The 26,463-nt window shown below is 33.8% G+C and overlaps 1 protein-coding gene across 2 annotated transcripts in view; it reads left to right on the top strand.

Annotated features, from left to right (window-relative positions):
* Positions 1 to 26,463, top strand: part of LOC114337261 (antichymotrypsin-2-like) — a 63,706-nt gene that overhangs the window by 19,128 nt on the left and 18,115 nt on the right. The window contains exons 3-4 of one of the 2 annotated variants that reach the window (XM_028287672.2): positions 12,873 to 13,011; positions 15,872 to 16,163. In XM_028287672.2, coding sequence (XP_028143473.1) covers positions 12,873 to 13,011; positions 15,872 to 15,996 — 264 coding nt within the window. In that variant the 3' untranslated portion in view covers positions 15,997 to 16,163. Of the gene's footprint in view, positions 1 to 12,872; positions 13,012 to 15,871; positions 16,164 to 26,463 lie in introns of those variants that run through there. The other variant, XM_028287673.2, reaches the window with a different exon arrangement.

Here is a 26,463-nt window from a genome sequence, read left to right as displayed (position 1 = left end):
TCGTGCAAATCGATGGAGGTTCAACGAAATCGGAGGTAATAGCTCATATTCACCTTCAGTGACTGCACTAATAAAAAATTTGTGATTTTTCCTGGAATATAAATTATTTTATTATAAGTATATTGTATGTATATTGATTTTTTTTTTTCATTAATAGTAGATTATACCACGAGTCAATAATGATGGCTATTATTCCCGAGGAATATTTACGAACCGAGCCGCGTTAGCGGCGAGGGAGTAACATTCCGAGGGAATGGGAGCCATTATTGCGAGTAGTATACTCTACTTTATCTACGACAAATTAATTAATTTAAGATTTTTAATGAACAACTTTATTTGTTAAAAACATTAAAATTAGTAATACAGTCGAACCCGCTTATTAGAATACCTCTTAAAGGAATATCCCGGTATATGGAATAGAAATTTGAGGTCCCAAAACGTTTTTACTAGCCACATATGATCGGTTATTAGAATATCCCTGTTATAGGAATACTTTTGCTTGGCACGAAGGCTATTCCAATAAGCGGGTTCGACTGTAGTACAATTAAGAAACTGAATTGGTTGAGAATCATCATTATCTTTAGTAGAGTTTTTAATACAAATATTTACATAAGGTATTAAGGTAGATGCTGTTGCTGTAGCTAGTTCTACAATTTCTGGTGGTGTACAATTAAAAGATTCTTCATTTTCGTCCATCTCAACACAAACTGTCAAATATACTATTCGTTTGACAGTGACACTTTTTGAGGTTGATTATTTTGTTACCGTGGTGAATTTTGTGATTGTTGTGCCAGAGGGATTAATAGCTATTAATCCCGCATTATTAATCCCTAAGGGATTATTATATGGCATTATATTGCAAACACCACAAGTATAATACATATTATATTATGTATCAGTCCTATATAATAGATATTTTATTCAATATTTTATTCGTCCGACTTATATCTTTTCACAAATTAATTTAAAAAAATGTCTAAACTATTATTTCTGGTTGTATTTGTCGAAATTAACAAAAAAACGTTAATTGGCCAACTTTATTACCAGTTATTAACACACGAAATGTTTTAAACTAAAAAAATAAAAATTAACAGCAGCTTTTTATAAGATACTTATACTTTCAGTACTTTTCACTTCAGTGGTTGGCCAACCAATTATTTCCTCATAAAATTCTTGATAATTATTTTCAGTAAGATACCTAGTAATCTTTTTAATATCAATGATTTTTATGCTAATTGGAATTTTTTCCATAGGATAAGCTCCAAAGGAACTCCTTTGGAAGTTGAACATTTTCGTTGTTATGACTTTTTAGAACAAAGGAACTGGTTAGTGCTCCATCGATAAACTTCAATGATTCAACAAGTCCTTTTTTGTATTGTGATTGTAGCGGAACTCCACAAAGCTAAAAACGGAGAATGACTCCAATTTTGAACGTTGAATACCTAGATGTAGCGGAAGTTTCAACAAAATGGCACGTTTTTTTGTAATATTTGGACCAACAATTTTTAAAATCGAAAATGTCATTAGTTCTGACCATTTGTAGAGTAAATTTCTGCCTCTTTGCAGAACTACAGATTGCTTCAAAAAATTCCATTGGTGTATACAGCCTATCCATGCGATTGAGTTTGCGTTTGGCAAATTTATGAAACGAATTAAGTCAATGACTTATATCTTTTCATAAATAAATGGAACATTATGTTCACTGCCTACCTATCAACAGTACTGAAGACTTATATTCTTTTATGACTAAACGTTAGATATAAGTATTGAAAACAAATTTTTGTCATAATCTCAATTTACCTAAAATAGTGACTTATATCCTTTCATAAATAAGCGATTCAGTTATAGGTATATACACATATGTCCAAAAGTTTGGAATATTGGAATATTTCATCTTTTTATTGATTTTTATATATAAACTTTTCTGAATAGTTAAACACCATTTTGTTTCAATTCTTAACAATACTAAATAAATCTCAAAACCAGATAAACGATATGCAAAAAAAATATTTATTCGCTTGGAGTGAAAAACTTAGAAAGTACAACTTACATTTAAAAATAAATTAGTAAAGAAAAAAAAATAATTTTCAATAAAACTAATAATTCGTATTTCCTCCATTGGTCTGTATGCATGCCTGTAGGCGATTTGGCATGCTGCCGATTAACTGGTCGAGCTGGACTTGCGGAATTCTCTCCCATTCTTCACGAGCAGCATCTTTTAGTTCGCGAAGTGTAATAGGGGGATTGTTTCGCTTTTTGATGCGTGTTTTGAGAATGTTCCAAGCATGTTCACTAACGTTCATATCGGGGGAATTCGAGGGCCACTGTAATGTAGATATTCCTTCTTCTTCCAGAAAATTGTGTGCTGCTGCTGTTCGATGAGGAGGTGCGTTGTCATGCATAAACAAAAATTCATCACCTACTGCTCCTCGGAATAGACGTACGACAGGATTTAAAGCTTCCTCGATGTACACAGCACCAGTGACACTTCTCTCCAGAACCAGCAGTGGCGTCCGTGTACCACTCATAATACCACTCCAAACCATAATACTGCTACCTTCAAACGGGACACGCGGCTGGGCTGTTTCTAGTCAAGCTTGTCGTCCTGGGCCCTCCAAACCAGTGTTCTTCGCGAATCAGATACCAAGCCAATTTTTGACTCATCAGAGAACATCACGTTATTCCAGTTAGGACCATGCTGCACCATTTATGTAGCCCATTGCAACCTTACTATTTTGTGTTGGTAGGTTAGTTTAGGAATATGTAAGGGCCTTCTACGATACAAATTTACCGCATTTAGTCGGCGTGTTATTGTTTGCCGTGAAATATTCAGTCTTTGCAGCCTAAAAATTTCTCTGGATATACCACTTGTGGATTCCAGACGATTTCTTCGAGCTATCAATGTTATCTGCCGATCTTGTGCTGCTGTTGTACAATCGACTTCTACCACTTCTGGGACGATCCTTGACGTCATTTGTCTCTTGGATTTTTTTTTTAATTTTAGATACAGCACTCTGAGTAACATCAACAATATTCGCGATATCACTTTGACTAAAGCCCTGTTGTAACAAAGCAATTACTCTAGATCTGTCAAAGTGAGATATCACGTTTCTAGACATTTTTAAACGGCTCAATTCAAATTTTAACACAGACTGAAATAATGTGTAAATACGCTAATCAGTTGAATCTAACCAAAATGGGCAAAATGATACAAAAACGATTCAAAGTTCTTATCATTTTCATGTAAAAACGCTCTAAAATGAATATCAACAGCAGTACACCATAGGCGTAGATATATTATTTAGTACGTATTCCAAACTTTTGGACATGTGTGTACCTGGTAAATCTACGGACTCTGCTTTGGATGATCTAAATAGGCTTATCTCAAAGTCAATGGAGGACAAAGAGATAGCAATGGCCGCTTTTTTAGGTATTGAAGGGGCATTTAATAATGTTACTACCAACTCTTTGATAGGGGCTATGAGTAGACGAGGCGCACCTGCGGTAATTTGCAGATGGATAAGGGCATCCCTGGAGAATAGGATAGTAATATCCACTCTGGGTAAAGCAACCATCAAAGCAAGAGTAGGTGGAGGCTGTTCACAGGGAGGAGTTCTTTCACCTCTACTTTGGGCAACCTTGGTAGATCATCTTCTCAAAAATCTGTCCACAGAAGACTTTTACTGTCTAGGATAAGCGGACAATATAATAATCATTGTCAGGGGCAGTTTTGCCCAGGTGGTGTCTGGAAGAATGCAAGCAGCCCTAAATATAGTTGACGACTGGTGTAAACAAGAGAGACTGATAGTTAATGCTCAGAAAACACAAATAGTCAACTTCACCAAAAAGACAGCACTACAAGGCCTAAAACCAACGGTGCTGGGAGGAAAAGAGATTTCATTTGCCAAAGAAACAAAATACCTTGGGGTTTATTTTCATCATAGGCTTACATGGAATAATACTCACATCATAAAAACCACACAAAAAGCTACTATGTCCTTGGGCAGATGTAGAGGAATGTGTGGTAAGAATTGGGGGCTTAACCCCAAAATGACTCTATGGTTATACACAAGGGTTAGTAGACCCATGATAACCTACGGCTTGGTGACGTGGTGGACAAAGACGCAGCAAGTGGGAGCAATAAGGCTGCTAGGTAATACACAAAGGCTAGAATGCCTGTGTATTACGGGGGCCATAAAAACCACTCCTACAGCAGCGCTGGAAGTCCTACTGAATCTACCACCACTTCATATCTTTGTGCAGGGCGAAGCCAGATCAGTGATGCACAAATTAATCCATGGTCAGCTACATATAAGCCAGGTGCATGGTGCTGACAATAGAAAGCTAATCGAGGAGCTAAAAGCCGATATTGTGATGGGGCAGCCTATCGATGCAACAGCAACGAGATACAGCTTTGGCAATAAGTTTAAAATTAATATACCAGGCAGGGAAGACTGGAAGGAAGGTGTACCCATACAGGCGGTTGCTACCTGGTACACTGATGGCTCAAAAACATCGGAAGGTGTGGGAGCTGGCATAGTAGGGACAAATCAAGGAATTCAGTTCCCGGTTAGTCTATCAAAGGATGTCATAGTTTTCCAGGCGGAAATAACGGCAATCCATCACTGCGAAAGGCAGCAAAGAACGTTCGTTCAGTTGTCATCTTCACAGATAGTCAGGCAGCGCTTAAGGCACTAAATTCTGTAGAGGTCAAATCTAAGCTAGTATGGGATTGTGTGAGTGCCCTAAATAAACTAGGATATCGTGGCAAGGTTACGGTGGCCTGGGTACCGGGGCACGAGGGTCATAAGGGCAATGAAAAATCAGATGAAATGGCCAAACAAGGCTCATCAATGCCATTCGTTGGAGCGGAACCCTTCTGCGGCGTTGCAAAGGCAGTTACAAGAACGGCTACAAGAAAGTGGGTAGCTCACAAATCTTTGGAATGGTGGAGGAATTCACCAGGTCAAAGACAGGCGAAACAGTTCATTACAGATCATTCGCCAAAATTTACGGCAGACCTAATAAGCAAAGAGAGGAAAACAATCAAAGCCATAGTAGGTCTTGTAACGGTCACGTTACGAAATTAGCTCTTTAATTATTATTATAATTATTTTCCCTCGGTCTCTCATTTAAATTCTGTAATTTCTCGTAAAGGACTTCTGACGACCTATCGAGCAATAGTATTTCGTGTTCTGAGGCCGTCCTTGTGACAGTCGGAAAGAAACTCAGCTGAGCTTTCACTTTTGGTTGGGAATTGTTCAGAGTGGCATGGGACTAAATTTCGATCAAGTACCGGTTAATACCTAGTTTAAAAAAAGGAAAAATGTGAATTCCATTTCAACCCATTGAGGATTATTTGGGAGAAATAATTATTCTTCCAATGGGGTTTTCTATACAACATCATCGAGTCTCATGCCACTCCCTTGAAAACTTAGACCTCCCAGTACCATCGGAGAGGTAGGACAATTTCCAACCACAAGTCATCATAGGTAGTAATTTTGGGAACAAGCTATTTGGGGGCATTCCGGCTCCTTTTCATTCTACACCTGGACCTACAGGAGGTACCATTTCGTACCGTCCAGGTGCTCATTTTGGGATGCAGTAGCGGACTTTTAGGAGTCATTTGGATTTGTTTGGGAACATTTAAGTTTGTGTGGATTTGAGTAACTATAGTGTTTATATTTCAGACATTTGGTTAATGTAATATTTCTTTTCAATTTAGCTTAACTTTGGTTTTTATTATAACATATTTGTATATTAGATTATTTGGTTCCCAAACTTTGTATCTACGGTAACTTCTTGTGCACAGGAATAAGCCTAGAGAAAATTAGGTTTTTAATACTTTATTATTGCTTTGATATTGGTTTATGTAATTCGGGTAAATTTATTTTTTAATATTTCTAGCTTGTTTCCCAAATATTTTATTGTTATTTGCTTTATTCCATTTGTTCGGTTAATTTATGTCATCGTCGGTATTTATCTCAACTTCATTTCTATTTCATTCCTTGTATATTTAACTTGCGTACTTCATTATTGTATTTTCCCTTAGTGAGGCTTGGGCCTATTTATTTGTAGTATTTTCATCTTTGTCAGTTTCCTTTAGTTGTACGTAGCAAGCGTACTATAACCATTTGGTAGAAGACTTATGTAATTTTGTACCCTATATGTTAGTGAGAGGTACTTATACCTGTAATTTTGTAACAGATAACATTATTGTTGTTATCTTAGATATAACTTTTGTATGACTTATGTCATTTTAGAGTCACATGATATGCACTTTATGTAACTCAGAGATTGTCAAAGATCTAGCAGTTATTTTTAATAAATATTTATTTATTTTGTATATCAATTATTTTATTACTCCTTTATGTTCATTATTACAGGTTTGATATATTTAATATTTGACAGCAGTATAAGATACCTGGGAAAATGATCGAAGATCATTTTCATGGCGCCCATTATTTGTTAGATTTATTTATCTTGTTCGTCTTTAGCAATTATCCATCTCCATTCATTTTCAGTACATTATTCTTATTTTATTATTTCATCTTCTAGTCATCATTACTATCTATATAGAGCTACTGTTCTTCGACAGGCATGCAAACGAGCCGTATCCATCCTTGAGTGTCAAGTTGCTCTTTTGCATCTATAGCTAGCCAACTCTATTCAGTTTGGCTCTGTCTCTTCCCACTTCTACTTCTATCCCTTCTAATTCCCCTTTCTTCAGTACTACTGCACTTTAGTAGTATTTTTCCTATTGCGGCTTCTCAACGTAGAAGCCACTTCACCCTTTCTTTACACACACCCACTATATTTTCTTTTCATCCACAACTATTTAGTTACCTAGTCTTTCTTTTTTTTTCATTACTTCTGTTGGAGTATATCTTTTTACTTTCACTCCAACAGAAGTTTTCTTATTTTTGTTACAGTCTGCTAACAGGGCACTGTAAGCTGAATAGGCACTTAAAGCTGATGGGATTGGCAGATGATGACCTGTGCAGATTCTGTCACCTCGAAGAAGAAACAGCAGAACACATTTTATGTCATTGTGACAGTGTGGCAAATGTGCGGTTATTTGCATTAGTAGAACAAAATCCAACGGCAAATAGCTACATGGAAGGTTCAGTCTCGAAGCTATTAGACTTTTTAAAAAGGGTCAGGCTAGAGAACGTTATCTAGGACTAGAGGGCCACAATAGATCTGAAAAGGTCGCAGTGGAATAGGCCAGAAAGCCACCTCTCTAAATCTAATCTAATCTAGGTATATACCTAGTTTTTATTGCTTGGATTAGCTTCGGTCTCACATTTTTACGGTTTAATGGTTTAATATTTCCCAGATCTTGTTACGTGGCGCCCAATCAAATACTTTTTTTAAGTCTACAAAACAGAAGAAACAATTGACTTACTGTTATAATATAAAAATAATATGAACTTAATAACCTTATTCAGACCATTTTTCTGGTTACGCCTCCGTGGTTTCTAAAAATGCAAGCCAAATGGATGCTGGAGCAAAAGAAGATGAGGGAATTCTAAAATTAAAAATATAGTTTAGAGAAGGTCCTGCATAGGTTTCTACGTTTTTGTAGATTCAAATTATATATTAATATTAGTGATCAAATTTACTCTATCTTGGAGACATACCTCAATTTGAAAACACTTACAGAAAGGAGAACCTGTGCTGGATTAAACTTTTTACACATAATTATAACGGGGAAATTGATAGTGCTGCATTGTTAGAATTTGTTAAAACTAAGATTGTTGCTTGAAACAGCAGACAAAACTACACTTCTTTTTATGTACCGTTTCATCGTACAAATTATGCTATAAATTTGCCTATTGATAGATATTCGAGATATTTAATGAACTTCATTTAGAAATATTTGATTTGTCTAAGGGAAAATTTACGGCTCAATTTAATAGAATTAATACTATAGTTTAGTTTAAAAATAATAATTATTATAAGCTTAGCGATATATCAATTTTTGGTTGTTTGAACTTTGTTGTAGGTTGAATTATTTTTATTATTTTTGTTTTTTTTTTAATCTATTTACAAACCATTTATTGTTTGTTTATTGTGACTGTTAATGGGGGTTTCCCATAATACATAAATAAATAAAATAAATAATATTTGCAATTTACATCTAACCTGTCCACCGTGGAAAATTACAACGAAAAATGGACCACCATATATTCAGATAGGAGTAAACTACTTACTTACTTACTTAAGCCGTCCTCTTGTACCTTACGGTGTCGAGGTAAGTGGAGAAATCAAACGTCTCCATGCCTTTCGATCAGTAGCTAGTCTTTCTACTTCTCTCCACCCAATATTCCTTTTTACGCAAGCCTTTCCAATATCTGCGTTCCACGTTCTTGCTGGCCTGCCTCTTCTTCGTCTGTTGTCGGATGCCGCTTTCCATACCCTCTTTACAGTTCTACCTTCACCCATTCTCGTCATATGTCCGAACCACGATAACTGTTTCGTTTCAAGTCTGTCTAAGGTCCTTCCAATACCGCACCTTGCACGTATGTCTTCATTTCTTATACGATCACGTCTGGTCACCCCGGATACCGCACGTAAATATCGCATTTCGCATGCTTGAATTTAACTACGGATGTTGTCATTCATTGTCCACGTTTCACTACCGTAGAGTAGCACCAGCTCGTATACAGTTTGGAACACTTTCATTTTTGTTTTCAGGCTTACTTCTTTCTTCCTAATAAAACTTTTATTTAGCGCATAGTACAATTTTGTTGCACTCATTACCCTGCTGTTTATTTCTGGTTCTATATTTCCTTGTCCATTCATTGTTGATCCTAAATACTTGAAGTCCTCTACTTGTGTAATGGTCTCATTATTCAGCTTTACATTTATATTTTCTTGAGTTTTCGATATTACTAAAGCTGCTGTTTTTTCAATACTTGTTTTCATCTCAAATTTCTTAAAGGCTTCATTCCAAACATTTACATTCACTTGCAAGTCTTTTTCTGATTTTGCCACAATTACCAGGTTATCGGCATATATCAACTCTGACACGTGAACTTGTTGAAGTTTATACACCCTTACCCTAGTTCTTTTTACCTTACCCCTGCATTATTTTGCAATTTCGTCCATTAGAGTGATGAATAAAAAAGGACTCAGAACACCACCTTGTCTTACACCTGTACTTGTGTAGAATTCTAGAGATGAGCGATTTTTCGTTCTTACATTTTTACGTGTACATTTATATATACTCTTTATTGCTTGGATTAACTTCGATTTCACATTTCTACGGTTTAATATTTCCCAGATCTTGTTACGTGGCGCCCGATCAAATGCTTTTTCCAAGTCCACAAAACATAGAAACAACTTACTGTTATGTTGTAGGGCTTTTTCTGATAACGGTCTCACCGTGAATATGAGATCGGTTGTACCTCGCCCTGGCCTAAAGCCGCATTGGCTGTCATCCAGTGTGGCCTCGATATTTTCTCGCAGCATTTTCTCTAGTATTATTTCGTAGATTTTACTAGCAACTACCAACAATGATATTCCCCTGTAGTTAGAACACTGTTTATCACCTTTTTTGTGTAATGGTAGAATAGTGGCAAGAGTCCAGTCTCTAGGTATACATCCGGTATGCCAGCAGCTCCTTATGATTTTCCATAGTAACTGTAATGATTCTCCTTCCATATATTTAATTAGCTCAGCCTTAATATTATCGTGTCCTGCAGCCTTGCCATTTTTTAATTTTAAAATTGCTTACCTATATTCTTCGTATGTTATGTCATCATTATGGTGTTGTTCATTTAAATTGTACTCCTCCCTGTCATTTTCTATTTCGTTGTTGTCTCCCATTAATAATTCCATAAAATGTTCTCGCCATCTTTCGGTAATCTCTTCATTTTTTAATAATATGTTACCATCTTTGAACTCTAAACCTGTTACTCCGTTTGATTTCTTTTGTCTTAGGTTTTTTAGGGTCCTATAGAGCAACTTCCCGTTACCCTTACTATCACTTTCCATTTTATTTCCAAATTCTTCCCATTGACGATTCTTAGCTTCTTTAATTTTATTTTTAACCATTATTCTCTGTTCCTTATATTCTTGATAATTACCTTCACTTTTATTACTTATATACTTTTTCCACAATTTTTTCTTCTTCGAAACTTCCAATTTTATGTCATTATTCCACCAAGCTGTACCTTTCAGATATCTTTCTTTCGTTACACCACATACTTTACTCCCAGTTGCATACACCAGCTCCTTAAAAATATTCCATAATATTTCTATATCCTCCTCATTTTTCCAATTTGTTGTTTGTATTTATTCATTTAATTTACGACAGTATTCTTTTTTAATATTTTCAGTTTGAAGTTGGTATAATTTAATACTTGGTTGTTCATAGCGATTTTATTCATTTTTATATTAAATATCTGTTCTTTTCTTATCTTTATTTTAGCTTCAACGAGAAAATGATCTGAACTGATCCCATAACCTCTTTTAACACGAACGTCCGCTATTTCATTTTTATATCTGTTCTGTACTAATACTAGATCAATAACGGATTTTTCGTTCCGCGTATCCATCACTCGTGTGTATTTATGAATCTCTTTGTGTTGAAAACATGTGTTACTAACTTGCATATCATTCATGATGCAAAACATGATAACTCTTTGTCCATTATTATTCCTGACTATTTCTCTATATGGTCCTACAGGGTAGTCATATTCATTGCTTGACCCTACTCGCTCATTATAATCGCCTACTATTATGACCTTATGACTTATTTGGTCCATTTCGTCCTGCAATTGTTCCCAGAAGCTATTTTTGAGTTTCTTGGCTTCATTTTCCGACGGTCCATACCCTACAATAATTGTTGTCTTCTCGTTTTTAATGACATCTATTCTAAGAAGTCGTTCCGAAATATTTTTCCATCTGGTGATATTTTTATGCTCATGCTCATGCTTCATGCTTCTGTGAACCATTAGGGCAACTCCTGCCCTCGCACGTTCTGACTCATTAACACCTCCAAAAATCATGTAGTGCTCATTTCTCATTTTAATACATCCACTTTCTTTTCTCTTTGTTTCAGTTAATGCTAAAAAATCCATTTTTGTGTTTTCAAACTCATCAATAAGTTCATCTTCTTTACCATTTAGACTTTGTATATTCCACAATCCAATTTTCCAATACTTATTTTGTTTTTCATTTTTTGCATTCATAGTTCTTTCATTGTTTGTATCTTTACGGTTTAGTTTTTGTATATTTTTGTCAAGACTCGTATCGATTTTGTTAAATTCTCTCATGTCCATAACCTGTGCCACTTTCGTATCCATATCCATCCTCGAATTTGCATTAACTAGTAATTTTTTTGAACCAGTTGCTGCTACATTATCTCTGACTATTTCTATATTATTCGTATTATGGTTCCATCTCCATTTGGTGTCTTCAATAACGATAAAACCATGACCCATTTTTATTCTTTTGCCATTTGCCTTTTCTTTTGCTGCTATATGTCTAAGGTTTTTCTGCATATCAATATCTTTAAGTGTTAAATCGCATTCAATTTATACGCGGTGTTGTTTATAACTTCTTAGAAAACTTTTTGCTTTTAGTACTCTTAGTTTGTCTTCAAACTTATTAAACTTAATAGTGCACATATTGTCGTTGATCTTTTGTACCTTATTTAACTCTGCCATTATTCGTAGCTCTTTATTTAAAAAGTTCCCTATTTCATTCTTAAGCTGTTCCGTATCAGACGTACTTATTGGCAAACCCTTCAATATTAAATTATTTTTCTTTCTTTCTTTCTGACAGATTTCTAAAGTTAGCTCTAATTTGTCCATTTTTTGTTTCATACTCATCATTTCCTTTTTTAAATTTTCATTTTCTTGAATTATTTGTTTAAGCTTTTCTTTGTACTCGCTATTCTCTTTTCGGAGTTCCTTCATTTCTCCTACCAACTCACCTACCATGTTTTTTATATCCTCTAGTTCCTTATCTTTCTTTTTGTTATCAGTTATTAGCGTTTTCATCATTTCCGTAATTTCATTCTCTCTACCTCCAGCATTCTTTTTATCGGGAGATCGATACACTTTTCTGCTCTTGCTAAAGATTTCGTCAAATTCATTTCCTTTCCTTTTACCATCCTCTGATACATAAGCATCGCTGCCGCTGTCCGTCATCTTAATTTCAATTTCTACTATTACAAATTACTAGGTACTATAATTAATTGTTTGTCTGTATTATTTCTATTTCTATTATTATTTCTATTATTTCTGTTTCTACCTGAATGTTGTTTATTATTATTTATAAAATAAATAAATGTTTTGCAAACCAGCTACTTATTTACAGTAAGTTTTAATTCCAATTGTTTATGCACGAAAAATTTGACACCAATTTTAAACAAGGTCAAATTTATAAAACAGCAATAATTAAAAATCACTTACCGAACGCAAAATGTTAAATCAAAATACTTCTGTGTTTTTGTACACAAAACAAAATTCACAACACTAGATAATCCTAAATCAATTTACATCGAATATCTAAATGGTTTTCGTGATAAATCCCGGATTGCGAGTTGTTTATCGCCGACACCACATAGACACGACATACACACGCCCGTGACCGTCCTCCTCGCTTTCTACCAGGAGTAAACTAATAATAAAAATGAATAAACATTTCCATTTCATTGCAAAACGAATCCAAGGTCATCTTACATTTCAGTTCCCAAAGCCTTCTTATATTTCGGTTCACTTAGAGAACGCTATAAGCACTCTGAGTGCTTATAAGCACTCTCTAAGCGAACTGAAGTATAAGACGGCTTTGGTTTCGTTTTGCAACCAAATGAAAATGTCTATTCATTTTTTTATATATTTTTTATTATTTTTTAGTTTGGAATTACAAGAATATTCGAAAACGATGCTGACCTCTCACACATGGCCAAAGGTCCAATTAAAGTTAGCTCTGTTTTACAAAAGGCATGTATTAAACTTAATGAAAATGGCGTTGAAGCTGCAGCTGCTACAGCAGGTTAGTAAATTAATATTTATCATATTTGGTGGTAAAAGCTTCGATACATTGGCACGTATGCATAAAAATAAGAATGTAGTTTATACTCCAAATGTTGGTGTGTACAGAGAGCACGTAACAATTGAAATGAATTTATTTTTTCGTGAATGGGCGATTTGGAAAAAAATCCCGAAACAGGTTGATTTTTATTTTTAAATTATGATGTTTTGGCATATATTATACTAGTGACGACTCATCCATCTGGGCGTGATGACGTTCATCGATGATTTTATAAATGAGAATAAGGGTCGTGTGCTAGCTTATTTGAAATGTTATTTAATCCTCTATTCAGTAATATAGAAATAACCATTATTATTTATACAGGGCGCCAAAAAAAATTTTTTGGATTAAATTAATTGTCAAAAAAATGAATGTATGAAATTTATTTAATTCAAACTACATTTTACTGCTGTTAGAAAACATGAGTAGATATTTATTTGCCAAATAAATATTGCTTATTGCTTAAATTCAGCGTTAAAGTTGCCCTGAACCTGGCTCTTTTCAGTTTGGGCATTTAATTTAAGCGAAAAGCAATATTTATTTATGAAATAAACATTTTTTTCTCTTTTATAACAGCAGTAAAATGTATTTTGAATTAAACAAATAACATAAATGCTTCTTTTTGTAACAATTAATTTAATCCAAAAAATAAATATTTTGCACACGCTGTACCCAAAATTATGTTATTGTTTATATTACTGGATACAGAATTGAATATCCTTTCAAATAAGCAAGCACACGACCCCTTTTCTCATTTAAAAAATCATGAATGACGTCATTACGCCCAGATGTATAACGTCACTAGTCAAAACCTATTTTACTTTAAATCAGGCCCGAGGCACTACACAATTTTTCTAAATATTAATAAGTAATAATAATAGTAACTTTTTTAAATTATTTAATAGAAATATAGCTGCACCAGATATTTAAATATTATTAACAATAAATTAAATTTATATATTTTTTTTTATTTCAATTAACTTGTCTCGTCTGCTGCGGCCATTGACACAAGGAACATTACAATAACAACAAATAATTAAGTTAAATTTACAGTAGGTGGTATACTTTACAATGTTTAAGGAACTCTTTACACAATTTGTTTTTAGGGTTTAAAATACACTCGGGTGCAAAAAAATCGATCCACTGAAAATTTGATCATTTTTGATGTCTCGAATTTCCTACACGTGCTGTCCGATTTAAGTGATTTTTTTACCATGATATAGCCTTATTCATTAACAATATCGCTGTGATTATACTGTTGATAGACAGGTAAATTGTCATTGTATACCGGGTGTACGAATCAAACTGTGTTTTTTTCTCAAAGTTCGCAACATCCTGTGGAATATCCTAGCATTTATAAAATACTGAAATAAAACCCAACTGTAGCCTCAGGTTTTCTTAACATTCGCTTATGTTGGATAATACAAAAGTTAGATACTTTAACAGCTAGCCATGTTCTTTTTTAGTGCAGGGTGTTTCTAAACAAATGGGATACACTTTAAGGGGTAATTTTACATGAGAAAATAATGACAGTTTGCTTTATACTCATATGTCCGCAGACGCTTCGTTTCCGAGATGCGGGATGTTCAATTCTTTTTTACAAACTGACAATTTATTTATTGATTTAATACCAGTTAAAATATGCAAATCAAATTTGGTTGGTTTTAAGACGCAGTTATTGTACATTTTTTGACATACAATTAAGAACTCTATATTTACCATTGGCGTGCATACGGGTAAGTCTCGAGGTAATGAATTTATTCCAACTCAAACGTCCTCAATGTATATCCTCAATGTTGATCTTCACCCTTTTTTTTTTCAAATTTTCGTTGTTTTGATTTCTGAGTGATACCAAAAAGTCAAAAAATCTTTAAAACCAAAAAAATTCGACAGCGTTACCTCGAGAAACTCATAAGCTAGGTTATAAGATCTTTTTGAATTTTTTGTTTCACATGGTATAATGATGAATTCTGATGTACATCGCAACATCTATTTTCTTATGTTTCTTTAAAAATTGGTCACAGTTGGTTTATGTTTCAATGCTTTTCCTTGAAACAAAAATTAACAAAAATATGCCTGAAATGTTGATTTCAAACCGTACGCTCTCCCTTATATATACCATATCGCCGGTCCTGAACAAGAATAACGTAATTGCAAATTTTGTCAAAAGCGACAGAACTGTAACTATGTGCTGAGCCACTACAGGGTAGTTGTGTCGTTATTGAAATATGCACCATTTTAGACCCTGTTTCAGATGAATAATGACGCAACTGTAAATAGGGTTGAAAACAGGGGGACTAAATTAAGATAATGAAACTGGAATCAGTGGAGATAAAAACAAAAGCTATCATTGTGAGAATAAACGCCATAAGAATGCTTCCGGACGATCACTGCTCATTTAATCCCTATTTTAAATATTTAAAAATCGTTTGTTGCTCTCCTGAATTAAGTTGGCTTTTTGCAGTTACCTAGTTTATCCGGTAAACAAATGGGTTAAGGTCGACCTAGAGTCGGATCGCGTATTAGTGCTATATATTACAACGATTTTATATCAATGAGAAAGCTCAATTTTTTTAATCAAGGCTGTACTAAGAGTGCGCTGTAGCTTTGCAAAGCAAAATAATGTACGTTTTAAACTTAATGGGGTACTCCTACTTCTAATACTAGTTCTAAGTTAATAATTACTCAATATAGTAATCATATTATAACGGTTAAATAACAACTAACAAAAACATATATTAGAAACCATGATATTTGCCAAAAATGTATATTTTCTTTTTCATGTAATATATTCCAATAACATAATTTTACTTTATTTCAGCAATCGTAACAAAAACCTCCGCTGGATTTACGACGAACATACAGACATTCAACGCTGATCACCCATTCCTTTTTTATATCTCTCATAATAATTTACTGCTGTTTATGGGAAGATTTATGCAATGAGTTTAATTTTATTTATTTAAAAAAAAAACCAACACAAATTAAAATTAAGCATAATAATTGTATAATCAAATTAAAATAAAGTATTGTTAGAAAGTATGAAGGTGTTTATAAGCTGAAGTGATTGGCTTTAGGTAATTCTTGTCAAAATAAACTAATATAACCAAAAAGTGTGTAATATTTCTAATATTTCCAATTTATTAGTATTTAAATATGCCACCGAAATATATGCAACAGAAAACAGAGTAAATATGTGCATATATATGCACAAAATTTGCGTAATTTAGAAACCAAATAATAATAATAATCAAAAATGCCTTCCTGCTACGATTTAAAAATAACGTAGTAGTAGAGGATGGAAGTATGCTAAATTTGCAGTTACTCGAGTATTATTGGGACCCATTGGAATGTAAAAATTAGGTCCTCAACCCAAAAAAAGTTAAGTTTTCCATTTTAGTGGGGACTTTCCATTTTTTATTAAATTCTCCATTTCCAACAATCATTTTTTCCGATTATAGCGCCATCTATCCATAACTCGAAGAAATATCTCGAATGAAAGTTACTTATTTTTAAGTAATAAATCCATATTATATGCAATAAAAATGGGGCTCCCATTTAAGGTTTTAAAGTAAACACCCACCCCACCTCCGTTGGGGGTCATGTTTGGTGTCATTCGATAGATTTTTCAAAAGTATTGAATACGTGTATTTTTCAGTTTTTTGAACTGATGTTCATTTCGAGAAATATCGCTGGATTCCTATTTAAAATTTTAAATTTACTCCCCAGCCCTCTAAGTGTTTGGTATCTTTTGCTAGATTTTTGAAAAATTTTGAACACGTACTTTTTAGTTATTCGATCTGACGTTCATTTCCTTACACCCCGCTCAAATCGTCAGATTTTTCAAATATAGACTGTTCCGTATGTATTTACTTTACTTACCTTATCTTATCTGACGATTTCGAGATTTTCTAAGGATAGAATTTTTTTCGGACTCCCCTTAACTAATTCCCATGTATTAAGAGCCAATATATGATAGGGTACATTTACAGGGTACAAGGTTTTTCCCCATGTGATTTTCTGACGCGCTCGAGTAACTGCAAAACTCCCCGCGTGGCATCCCGTACCATAATTTTTGTATAGATTAAAACTGCAGTAAGATTGAAATACAATTTTGACATTTATTTTACTGTATACAAAATATTTTAAGAAATACAGTAATTATACATACGTGGAGTAGAGAGGCAAGACAATAACTTTTTTTTGCACGATTGATCATATTTGACTGTTTACCGTGACAAATTTTACGTCAGTAGGTGACATTTACTAGCAACTCGACGGTAAGTAATCCAACTCGACGGTAAGTACTCCAACTCGACGGTAAGTAATTCACTTACCGCCGGGTTAAAAAATCTCTTAATTTTAATTTATTTTTTGAAAGAATAAAGAAAACTAACGAATTATTTATTAATATTGAAACTTATGGTACAATTTGTTAATTTTTCTCTTCAAATACGCGATCAAAGTTGAAAACTTGGAAATATCAATGCCATCATGCCCAATAAATGACCGTCTTGGAGTGTAATTTCCAGGGGCAACTCCGAATTGCATGAAAATTTGGATTAGGTTCTACTTATCCTCCACTTCAAAGTTGAATTTGTGGCGTTGGTTGCTTTTACTTGGGGGGTGACATTTACCCCTTCTCGGGGGGTGAAACACGCGTGTTTAAAATAAGGTCGGAAATGGATAAACTGACTTATTTTAAGCACCTTTTGTTCTATAAAGTTTTTTACGTAAGTCAATACTTTTCCGAGTTATTCGCAATTTAAAATGTTGATTTTTCGACAAAAAACTACGTATTCAAACCGTTTTTCCAAATAACTCAAAAAATAAATATTTTATCGAAAAAAATATTTTTAGCAAAAGGATAGCCTACAAAAAAAAACGAAAAAAATGGTGTACCAGTAAAGTCTACAAATTGAGTAGAAGCAAAGTTGTAGCTCATGAAAAATACATTCTTATTCGTCTAATTCCAAATCGAATAATTCAACGCGAAATCACCGAAGAAAGGAGCATTTTTCGGGAAAACCTTATTAACATTTTTAAAGTATCGAAAAAGGCTTATTATTTGTTTTTTACAAAAGTTTACAGCATCAAAAATAAACGAGTTACACTGAAAAAAAAGTTGGCCCTTTTTTTTGGTAGAAAAAATCGTGAAAACCTCCCTCTATTTAGCACCCTAAATGAAATTAATCGTTTGGCTTTACCATTTATTTTAACTCTATGTGTATTGTTTATATGATCTGTAAGTTTGATTGGTTTTAAGGGCTTATTTTTGAAAACATTTGGTTTTATAGTAAAATAAAATTTTCTAAAAATTTTTGAAAAATTTCACTTTTTCAAAATAACTTAAAAAGTATTAGTGATAAGAAAAATATTAAAGAGGAAAAAATGTAGATTTTGCTATTGTAAATATGCTAGTTTTATTTTGTTTCTCCGTAAGACAAAAATTGGTTAAGATATGGCTGTTCAAAATTTGCATACGCTCGTGATTAGTGACCCGTTCAAGCTTTCTCAATTATAACTCTTTCAAAAATAAACACTTTAAACCGGTGAGACTGACAGATCATATAAAAAATAGATAGGTAAGTAAATTGTTTGTAAAGCGGTAGCGATTAATTTCATTTGGGGAGCTAAACACGGCGAGATTTTCATGATGTTTTACAAAAAAAAAGAGGGCCAACTTTATTTTGAGAGTAACTCTCTTATTTTTAATGCTAAAACTTTTGTTTAAAAAATAAAACAAAGCTTCTTATAAACACTTTAAAAAAGTTTAAATGGGTTTTTCCCGAAAAGTACTTAATTTTTCGGTGATTTCACCTTGAAATATTCGATTTGGAATTAGACGAATATAAACGTATTTTTCATGAGCTACAACTTTGTTTTTATTTGATTGATAGACTTTACTAATTCACCATTTTTTGGGGTTTTTTATAAGCTACACTTTTGGTAAGGATATTTTTTTCGATAAAATATTTACTTTTTGAGTTATTTGCGAAAACCGTCTGAAAACGTAGTTTTTTTGTCGAAAAATCAACATTTTAAATGGCAAATAACTCGAAAAGTATTGACTTAAGTAAAAAACTCTATAGAACGAAAGTTGCTTATAATCAGCCAATTTATCCATTTCCGGTCTTATCTTGAACGTATGTTTTTTCACCCCCGAGAAGGGGTGACTGTTACCCCCCAAGTAAAAGCAACCAACGGCACAATTTCAACTTTGAAGTGGAGGGTAAGTAGAACCTAAGTCCAAATTTTCATGCAATTCGGAGTTGCCCCTGAAAATTACACGGTATCGCCGAATTTCCCGTTCATTTACTGGGCTAAAAGAAAAACGGTGGATTTAATCATTGAATATTCTGCCCAGAGGCTTCCAGGAGCTTTCAACTGCATATGTCTTTGAACGAAATATGCCAATAGAGTCTTTTCTTCGATTCTTAAATTCTTGCCTTCGCACCATTTTTTAAAACTTTGGTAGGTATTTTTATAACGGATTTTGGATTTTTCGGGAATAATTGCGGAACACCCTTCTTCCCAAACCCGTTCAATTTCTTCAAATTCACTTTCGCTCATATTTTAATTTATAATAATCAAAATTGTACTTAAAATTATTGACAACTAAATAAAAACTCAATTCTCCATTGTTGTTATGCACCCTAGTTACTACCTAACAACCAAAGTATCTATCTTGATAAAATGAATGAAACTAGTCAATATGTCGAAAATGTTTAATTTTATAATTTATAATGGTATCAATCGTGCAAAAAACGTTATAAGCATGTCGAACGTTAAGGGTAACCGATCTCAGACAATAATTGGAGTCGTCGCCCCGCTCCTCCTCCAAACAATTGTCTTCGATCGGTATAAAACCCTTACCGTTCTCCATACTTAAGATACTACTTCAAAATTTGCAATTAACATATTGGTATTATGGTTTCAATCTATATATAAACGAGTGTGGGGCAGCCTGCTCCAAGAAAGTAGGTTTAAAAGTGCTGAAAATTGTGAAATTTGGTGTTTTATATTATATACAATGTATATTTAAACTGAAGAATTGTCATACGAATACATATAGATGAAAAGAAGAGTTGGAGAAGAAAGGACTCAGAAATATAACTCAGTTCTTATAAGAGAAGAAAAAGTTTAAAATTAATAAATTACTTTTTAAAACTAAAGTAAAAGTTTGTAGTGTATATACAGAGATATTTATAAATGAAGACTGTCGCAAACACATACAAATTCAAAGAAAGAGTCTTCGCAAATATCAAAAAGAAACAAGATAGGCAGATCAAAGTTCAGGTATTCGTTATAACAAATTACTTCTAAATGGCGAATTATTCTCTTTTGCGTCAATTACAAAATATATCTGGAAAATAGGGTTATAGATCCGTCTCGGTGGAAGAGTTATCAATGGGTATTACTACAGAACGATGTGAGCGGCCGTGGAGTAACGGCATAAACGCTGGCCTCATACGCCAGTAGACGTGGGTTCGAGCCCTGCCAAAGACAAACCATTTTCATTTCCAATAATGACATGAGCCGTCTCACCGTGCCTCGGAGAGCACGTAAAGCCGTCGGTCCCCCTGGGCTAGTGTACATCGGCACTAGTTACTTAAAACAGGGTTAAAGATGTAAATGGCGCCGGAACTATCCGAAAGGATCTCCCTGGCAAAAATGCCATACGATATTATTATTATTATACTACAGAACGATCAACGAAAATAACGAAAACAGCGTACTTAAAAACAAGTAACTAAAGCAAGTTGGACGAAGAAACAAGAAAAAGAAAATAAGATGAAAACAGCAATTTAATGACAGAAAGGAATACTCACTGTCGCATGCCGGTTCGGACGCCTGCCTAAATAGGTATAATTCCTCATTGTTGTAATGTTAGGGTAAGTCAGGGCAATAACAGAACAAAGAGTACGGATCAAGACCGTCATTATCGGTTGACCGCTGAAGGCACATCGGAAAAAAATGTCCAAGCTTTAGTCAAATTAACGGAAAAAATAAAATTACCTACAACAAATAATGCTGAAATAGAAAGGGGCCACACTCTGGTGATATAAATAGTGAAGGTAAGAAAGAGACTAGCAAATAGGATGAAACAAACAAAAAGATGAATAAGTACAATCGAAAAAAAAACTAATAAAAGTGGAAAAAATTTAATGGGAACATGGAATATAAGATCATTTAGCCCAGTAAATAACCGTTTTGGAGTGTAATTTTCAGGGGCAACTCCGAATTGCATGAAAATTTAGATTTAGGTTCTAATAACCTTCCACTTCAAAGTTGAATTTGTGCCGTTGGTTGTTTTACTTTGGAGGGTGACAGAATTCTCGGGGGTGAAAAAACGCGTGTTAAAAATAAGTCCGGAAATGGACAAATTGACTAATTCTAAGAAAGTTTTGTTCTATAAAGTTTTCTCAAAGTCTATACTTTGCGAGATATTTGCGATTGAAAATGTTTATTTTTCGACAAAAAAAACACGCTTTTAGGCGGTTTTTAACAAATACCTCAAAAAATAAATTTTTTTTCGAAAATAATATTATTAGCAAAAATGTAGCTTATAAACGAAAAAATGGTCTATTAGTAAAGTCTATAAACAGAGAAAAAGCAAAGTTGTAGATCATGAAAAATACGATTTTATTCGTCTAATTCCAAATCGAATATTTCAACGTGAAATCACCGAAAAATTAAGCAATTCAAGTGTTTAAATAAAGCTTTAGTTTTAATTTTTACAACAGTTTGTAGCATGAAAAATAAACCAGTTACGCTGAAAAAAAAGAGCCCACTCTAAATAAAATTAATCGGTACCGCTTTACCATATACTTTAAATGTATGTGTATATTCTATATGATCTGGACCCAGATTTTTGACCCTTCGCTTCGTTATGCATCATTCGCTATCTGTATACTCTACAGACAGCGAACGCTACTTAAGTTTGACCAGCTTGAATTGCTAACTCTTTAAAAAAAATTGTTTTTATAGTAAAAAAAAAATTCTAAAAATTTTTAAAAAATTCCCATTTTTCAAAATAACTCAAAAAGTATTTTTCTACGAGCGTGCAAAAATGTCTACTTTCGCGCACGCATTTTAGTTTATAAAGTTTCACTTTTCCGCACGCGTGCTACTTTTCCGCACGCGTGTTACTTTTCCGCACGCGGTTTTTACTTTTCTGCACGCGTGTTAATTTAGATATGTTAATATGGCCTTAAAGTAATTATAATAAATGCAATAAACTAATATTTAGATATTATTTACCAATTTATTTCAAATATATCTTATTGTGTTCCTGTTTTAATGAAATTAACGCGACAATTCGATGAAATAAAATTGTTTTGACATAATATTCGAAAGTCAAATCGGTAAACAATAACAGTCGTTTTGAATCATCGTCATGGAAACCAAGATCGTCGTCATGCTAACTAATTATATTGAAAGTTTGGTTTTGACAACCTTGTCAAAGAATTAATTTGTGTATGTATTTTCATATTAATTAAATTAATTGATTAAGATTTGGTAATCTTTTAAAGACTCTTAGAAAAAATATTGTTCCTAACTCTTGCAGAAAGTCTCTTTTCCGCACTCGACTGCTTGCCGAACTCCCGCTTCGCGTCGTTCGGCAAACTGCAGTCGCGTGCGGAAAAGAATAACTTTCTGCACTTGTTAGGAAAATAACTATATTGATGCCAGTTTCATGATGATAAATGATTTCGTGATGATAAATATGCCAGTTTCATTTTGTTTTTCTGTAAGCCAAAAATTGGTTAAGATATGGATGTTTAAAGTTTGCAGACACTCGTGATTAGTGACTCGTTCAAGCCCTTTCAACTATAATAACCATTTCAAAAATAAGCACTTTACACCGGTAAAACTTACAGACAGTGGCGACGCGTGACTTTTTCCAAAAATGTTACCAAAACCAGATGCAAAAAATCTTATTTAAAAAAATGAAGATATGGCTAAATGTATATATAGCTTCAATAAGATCATTTTCTATATCACTTGAAACTCTCGAAAAAACAGTTGATGTTTCTAGATGTTGGCAAAGTTTTTGATCTTTTTTGGCAATTAATGTTAACCATTCCCTGTAATTGCCTCGAATGTCAGAGCCGTCGCCCTCAAAATTACCACGAAACGCTAATTCTTGTTTGGCCAAAAAACATACGGTATCTAATATAAGTGAGCTAAGGATATACCTATCTATTTTTTTAGCAAACTCATGTTTAGCAATATTTGCTTTATAAGCTTGGTTAAGAGAACTTTCGATTCTTGTTTTGCCAAACTGAATCAAATTGGGTATAATACATCTTACATGTAGGTAACGGAGAAATTTCATGTCTCTTTTTTAAAACTCTAAAACTATTTAAATCGTGAACCTGGTCCACCCACTTTTCTGTAGAAACCAGAAGACATGGCCAACAATACAGTCTATTTTTCTTGCAACCACATAACCAAGGATTTTCACTGTGCCAACTAAATTTAAAATATCGAACTACTTTTTTTTATTCCTTTTTTAAATTGTTTAAAATAGGTCTTTCATTTTCAATAACCTCATTTTTTTTTCAATCAGAATTACTTTTTAAGTAGTTGATCGATTACGCAGCGACACTCATCCATGGTGAACTGCACGCACACTTTTTATAGGTACTGTAACGAAATTTAAATCTGGTAACAGCCCTACTGTTATACACAGCGCGCTTACGCCCGTCGCTCCTTCAAAATTTTCAGACACTAGCCGGTCCCGAGCCGCCCGAGCGACAGCGAGATAACCATTTATTGTAACAACAAATGATACTGGTAACAGCATATAATAAAGTGCAACTGAGTCACATAAACTCGCCAATATTTTCGTGTGTCTACGAGTAGTTGGCTATTTACTGAATTAGGTACTATTAACACATAATATAATAATATGTTTCTACTGGTAAAAATATAGATAAATGGAATTATTCGTCGTCATAAATTATTTATTTCCAAGATTTTTAACTGTTACCAATGGTAACAGTGGTTACATGGACGCTTCGCCAGTGCTTACAGATCATATAAAAAATAGATAAATATAGTAAATTATTTGTAATGCGGTAACGAATAATTTCATTTGGCGTGCTAAACGCTGGGAGATTTTTATGATTTTTTTACCAAAAAAAAGGGAACCAACTTTATTTTGAGCGTAACTCGCTTATTTTTAATGCTAGAAACTTTTAAAAACAGTTAAAATAATTTTTTTTGACGCTTTAAAAATTTTTGAATATCGTTGAAATAATCGATTTGGAATTTGACGAATCAAAATGTGTTTTTCATGAGTTACAACTTTGCTTTTACTGGATCTGTAGACTTCACGGTTACACACATTTTCGATAAAATACATAGGTATTTATTTTTTGAGTTATTTGCGGAAAACCGCCTGAAAACGTGATTTTTTTTTGTCGAAAAATAAACATTTTCAATTGAAAATAACTCGAAAACTATTATATCATAATAGTCTCCCGTTTTATGCCGCTGTGGCTTTGGCAGTATAGCAGGGTAGTCTGCTATATCTAGGGCCTACGGTATACAAGGAAGGTAACAGGGCCAGGGCTACGCTTCAACCGCCTATTATTACCCCTGGTTTTACCCAAGGTACCCATTTTATTCAGGCTGAGTCGACCTGGGGCCTATAGACATTTTAAAAATGTCTAGTTGTTCTTGCCGGCGGCAGTAGGATTTGAACTCCGGACCACCGGCACGCGAGCCAAGCACACTACCGCGTAGCTACGCCGGCCCTCGAAAATTATAGACTTAAAAAACTCTATAGAACGAAAGTTGCTTAGAATTAGTAATTTTATCCATTTCCGGAATTATATGAATCCCGAGTTTTTTCACCCCCGAGAACGGGTGACTGTCACCCCCCAAGTAAAATTAACCAACCACACAAATTCAACTTTGAAGTGGAGGTAAGTATGCTATATTAGAAGGTAAAGTTGCTTAGAATTAGTCATTATATCCATTTCTGGAATTATATGAATCGCGCGTTTTTTCACCCCCGAGAAGGGGTGACTGTCACCCCCCAAGTAAAAGTAACCAACGGCACAAATTCAACTTTGAAGTGGAAGGTAAGTAGATAGAGGCTAGTAAATCCAAATTTTCATGTAATTCATAGTTGATCCTGAAAATTACACAATATCGCAGTATTTTCCGTTCATTTACTGGGCTAATTAGGAGAAACAGGGAAACTGCAAAACCTCATTGAACAAATGAAAAATTAGAAAATAGATATTATAGCGATGCAGGAAGGGAAATGGAAGAACGAAGGCATCTGGAAATATGAAAAATATCTAATGTCTTATGGTAAATTAAGAGGTGGATCAGGGTGGATGAGTTTCACAATAAGTGAAAGATACAAAAGATGGGGTAAAAAGTGTTAACTAACATCAACGAAAGTATAGCTATTCTGAAAATGAAAGGAACGTTCTTTGATATTAGTTTCATTATTGTGCACGCACCTACCAAGGACAAAGAGGCAGAAGAAATGTAAACTTTTTATGTCAGATTAGACCAAGAAATGTCAAATATAAACCACTATAGCGTTATAATAATTTTAGGAGGTTTAAACGCAAAAATAGGAAGTGAGAGTTATTATATCAGGGAAAAATAAGTATACATAAACTGCATAATAAATAAGTATTTGACGGGCAAGGAATTATAGATTTCGCAACAGACAAAAAATGGTGATAATCAGTAAAAAAATTTCCACACAGAAATATCCACAAAGAAACATGGGTTTCTCCCGATAAAAAAAACAAGGCACCACAGATCTACCATGTCTTAATATAAGCAAGACATGGTTTAGATATTTCAGATATGAAAAGTCACAGAGGGGCAAACAGCAATTCCGATTCCCACCTTGTGCTACTTAAATATAAACAAGACATTAACGCCAAGGAAACAGAGAAGGTTGAAAATAACATCAAATACGCTTCGGATATATGGGGCTCTAATGAGGAAAAAAGAGCAAGATATGAAACGAAAATAGAAAATATAATTGAACAATGTATGTAATTAAGTAAATGAAAATTAAGTCAGAAATAACGAATATAAATGAAGGGTGTTAAAAGAAGCAGTGACAACAGAAGCAAAAGAAGTAGTGAGCGAAAGCAAAAAACCTAGTCAAAAAAGATGGTTTGACAAAGACTATGGAAGCTCAATGAAACAAAAAAAAAAACAAACTAGGCTTAAAATGCTGAACAACAGTATGAAAGAAACTAAAGAGGAATATATTACAAGAAGACGAAGTTCTGCTAAGTTTAAATATGTTTTTCTCAAGAGCTTGTTCGCATGGTTCCAGCTTTTGTTTCAAATGCCTTTCAGTATTTCGTACTAACACTATATCACGAGCAAACATCAACCACAGCATACACCTGTCCTAAC

Source organism: Diabrotica virgifera, chromosome 2 (assembly GCF_917563875.1).
Source record: "Diabrotica virgifera virgifera chromosome 2, PGI_DIABVI_V3a".
NCBI lineage: Eukaryota > Metazoa > Arthropoda > Insecta > Coleoptera > Chrysomelidae > Diabrotica > Diabrotica virgifera.
The sequence above is the reverse complement of the archived record's forward strand: the minus strand, read 5'-3'. Positions and strand labels throughout refer to the sequence as shown.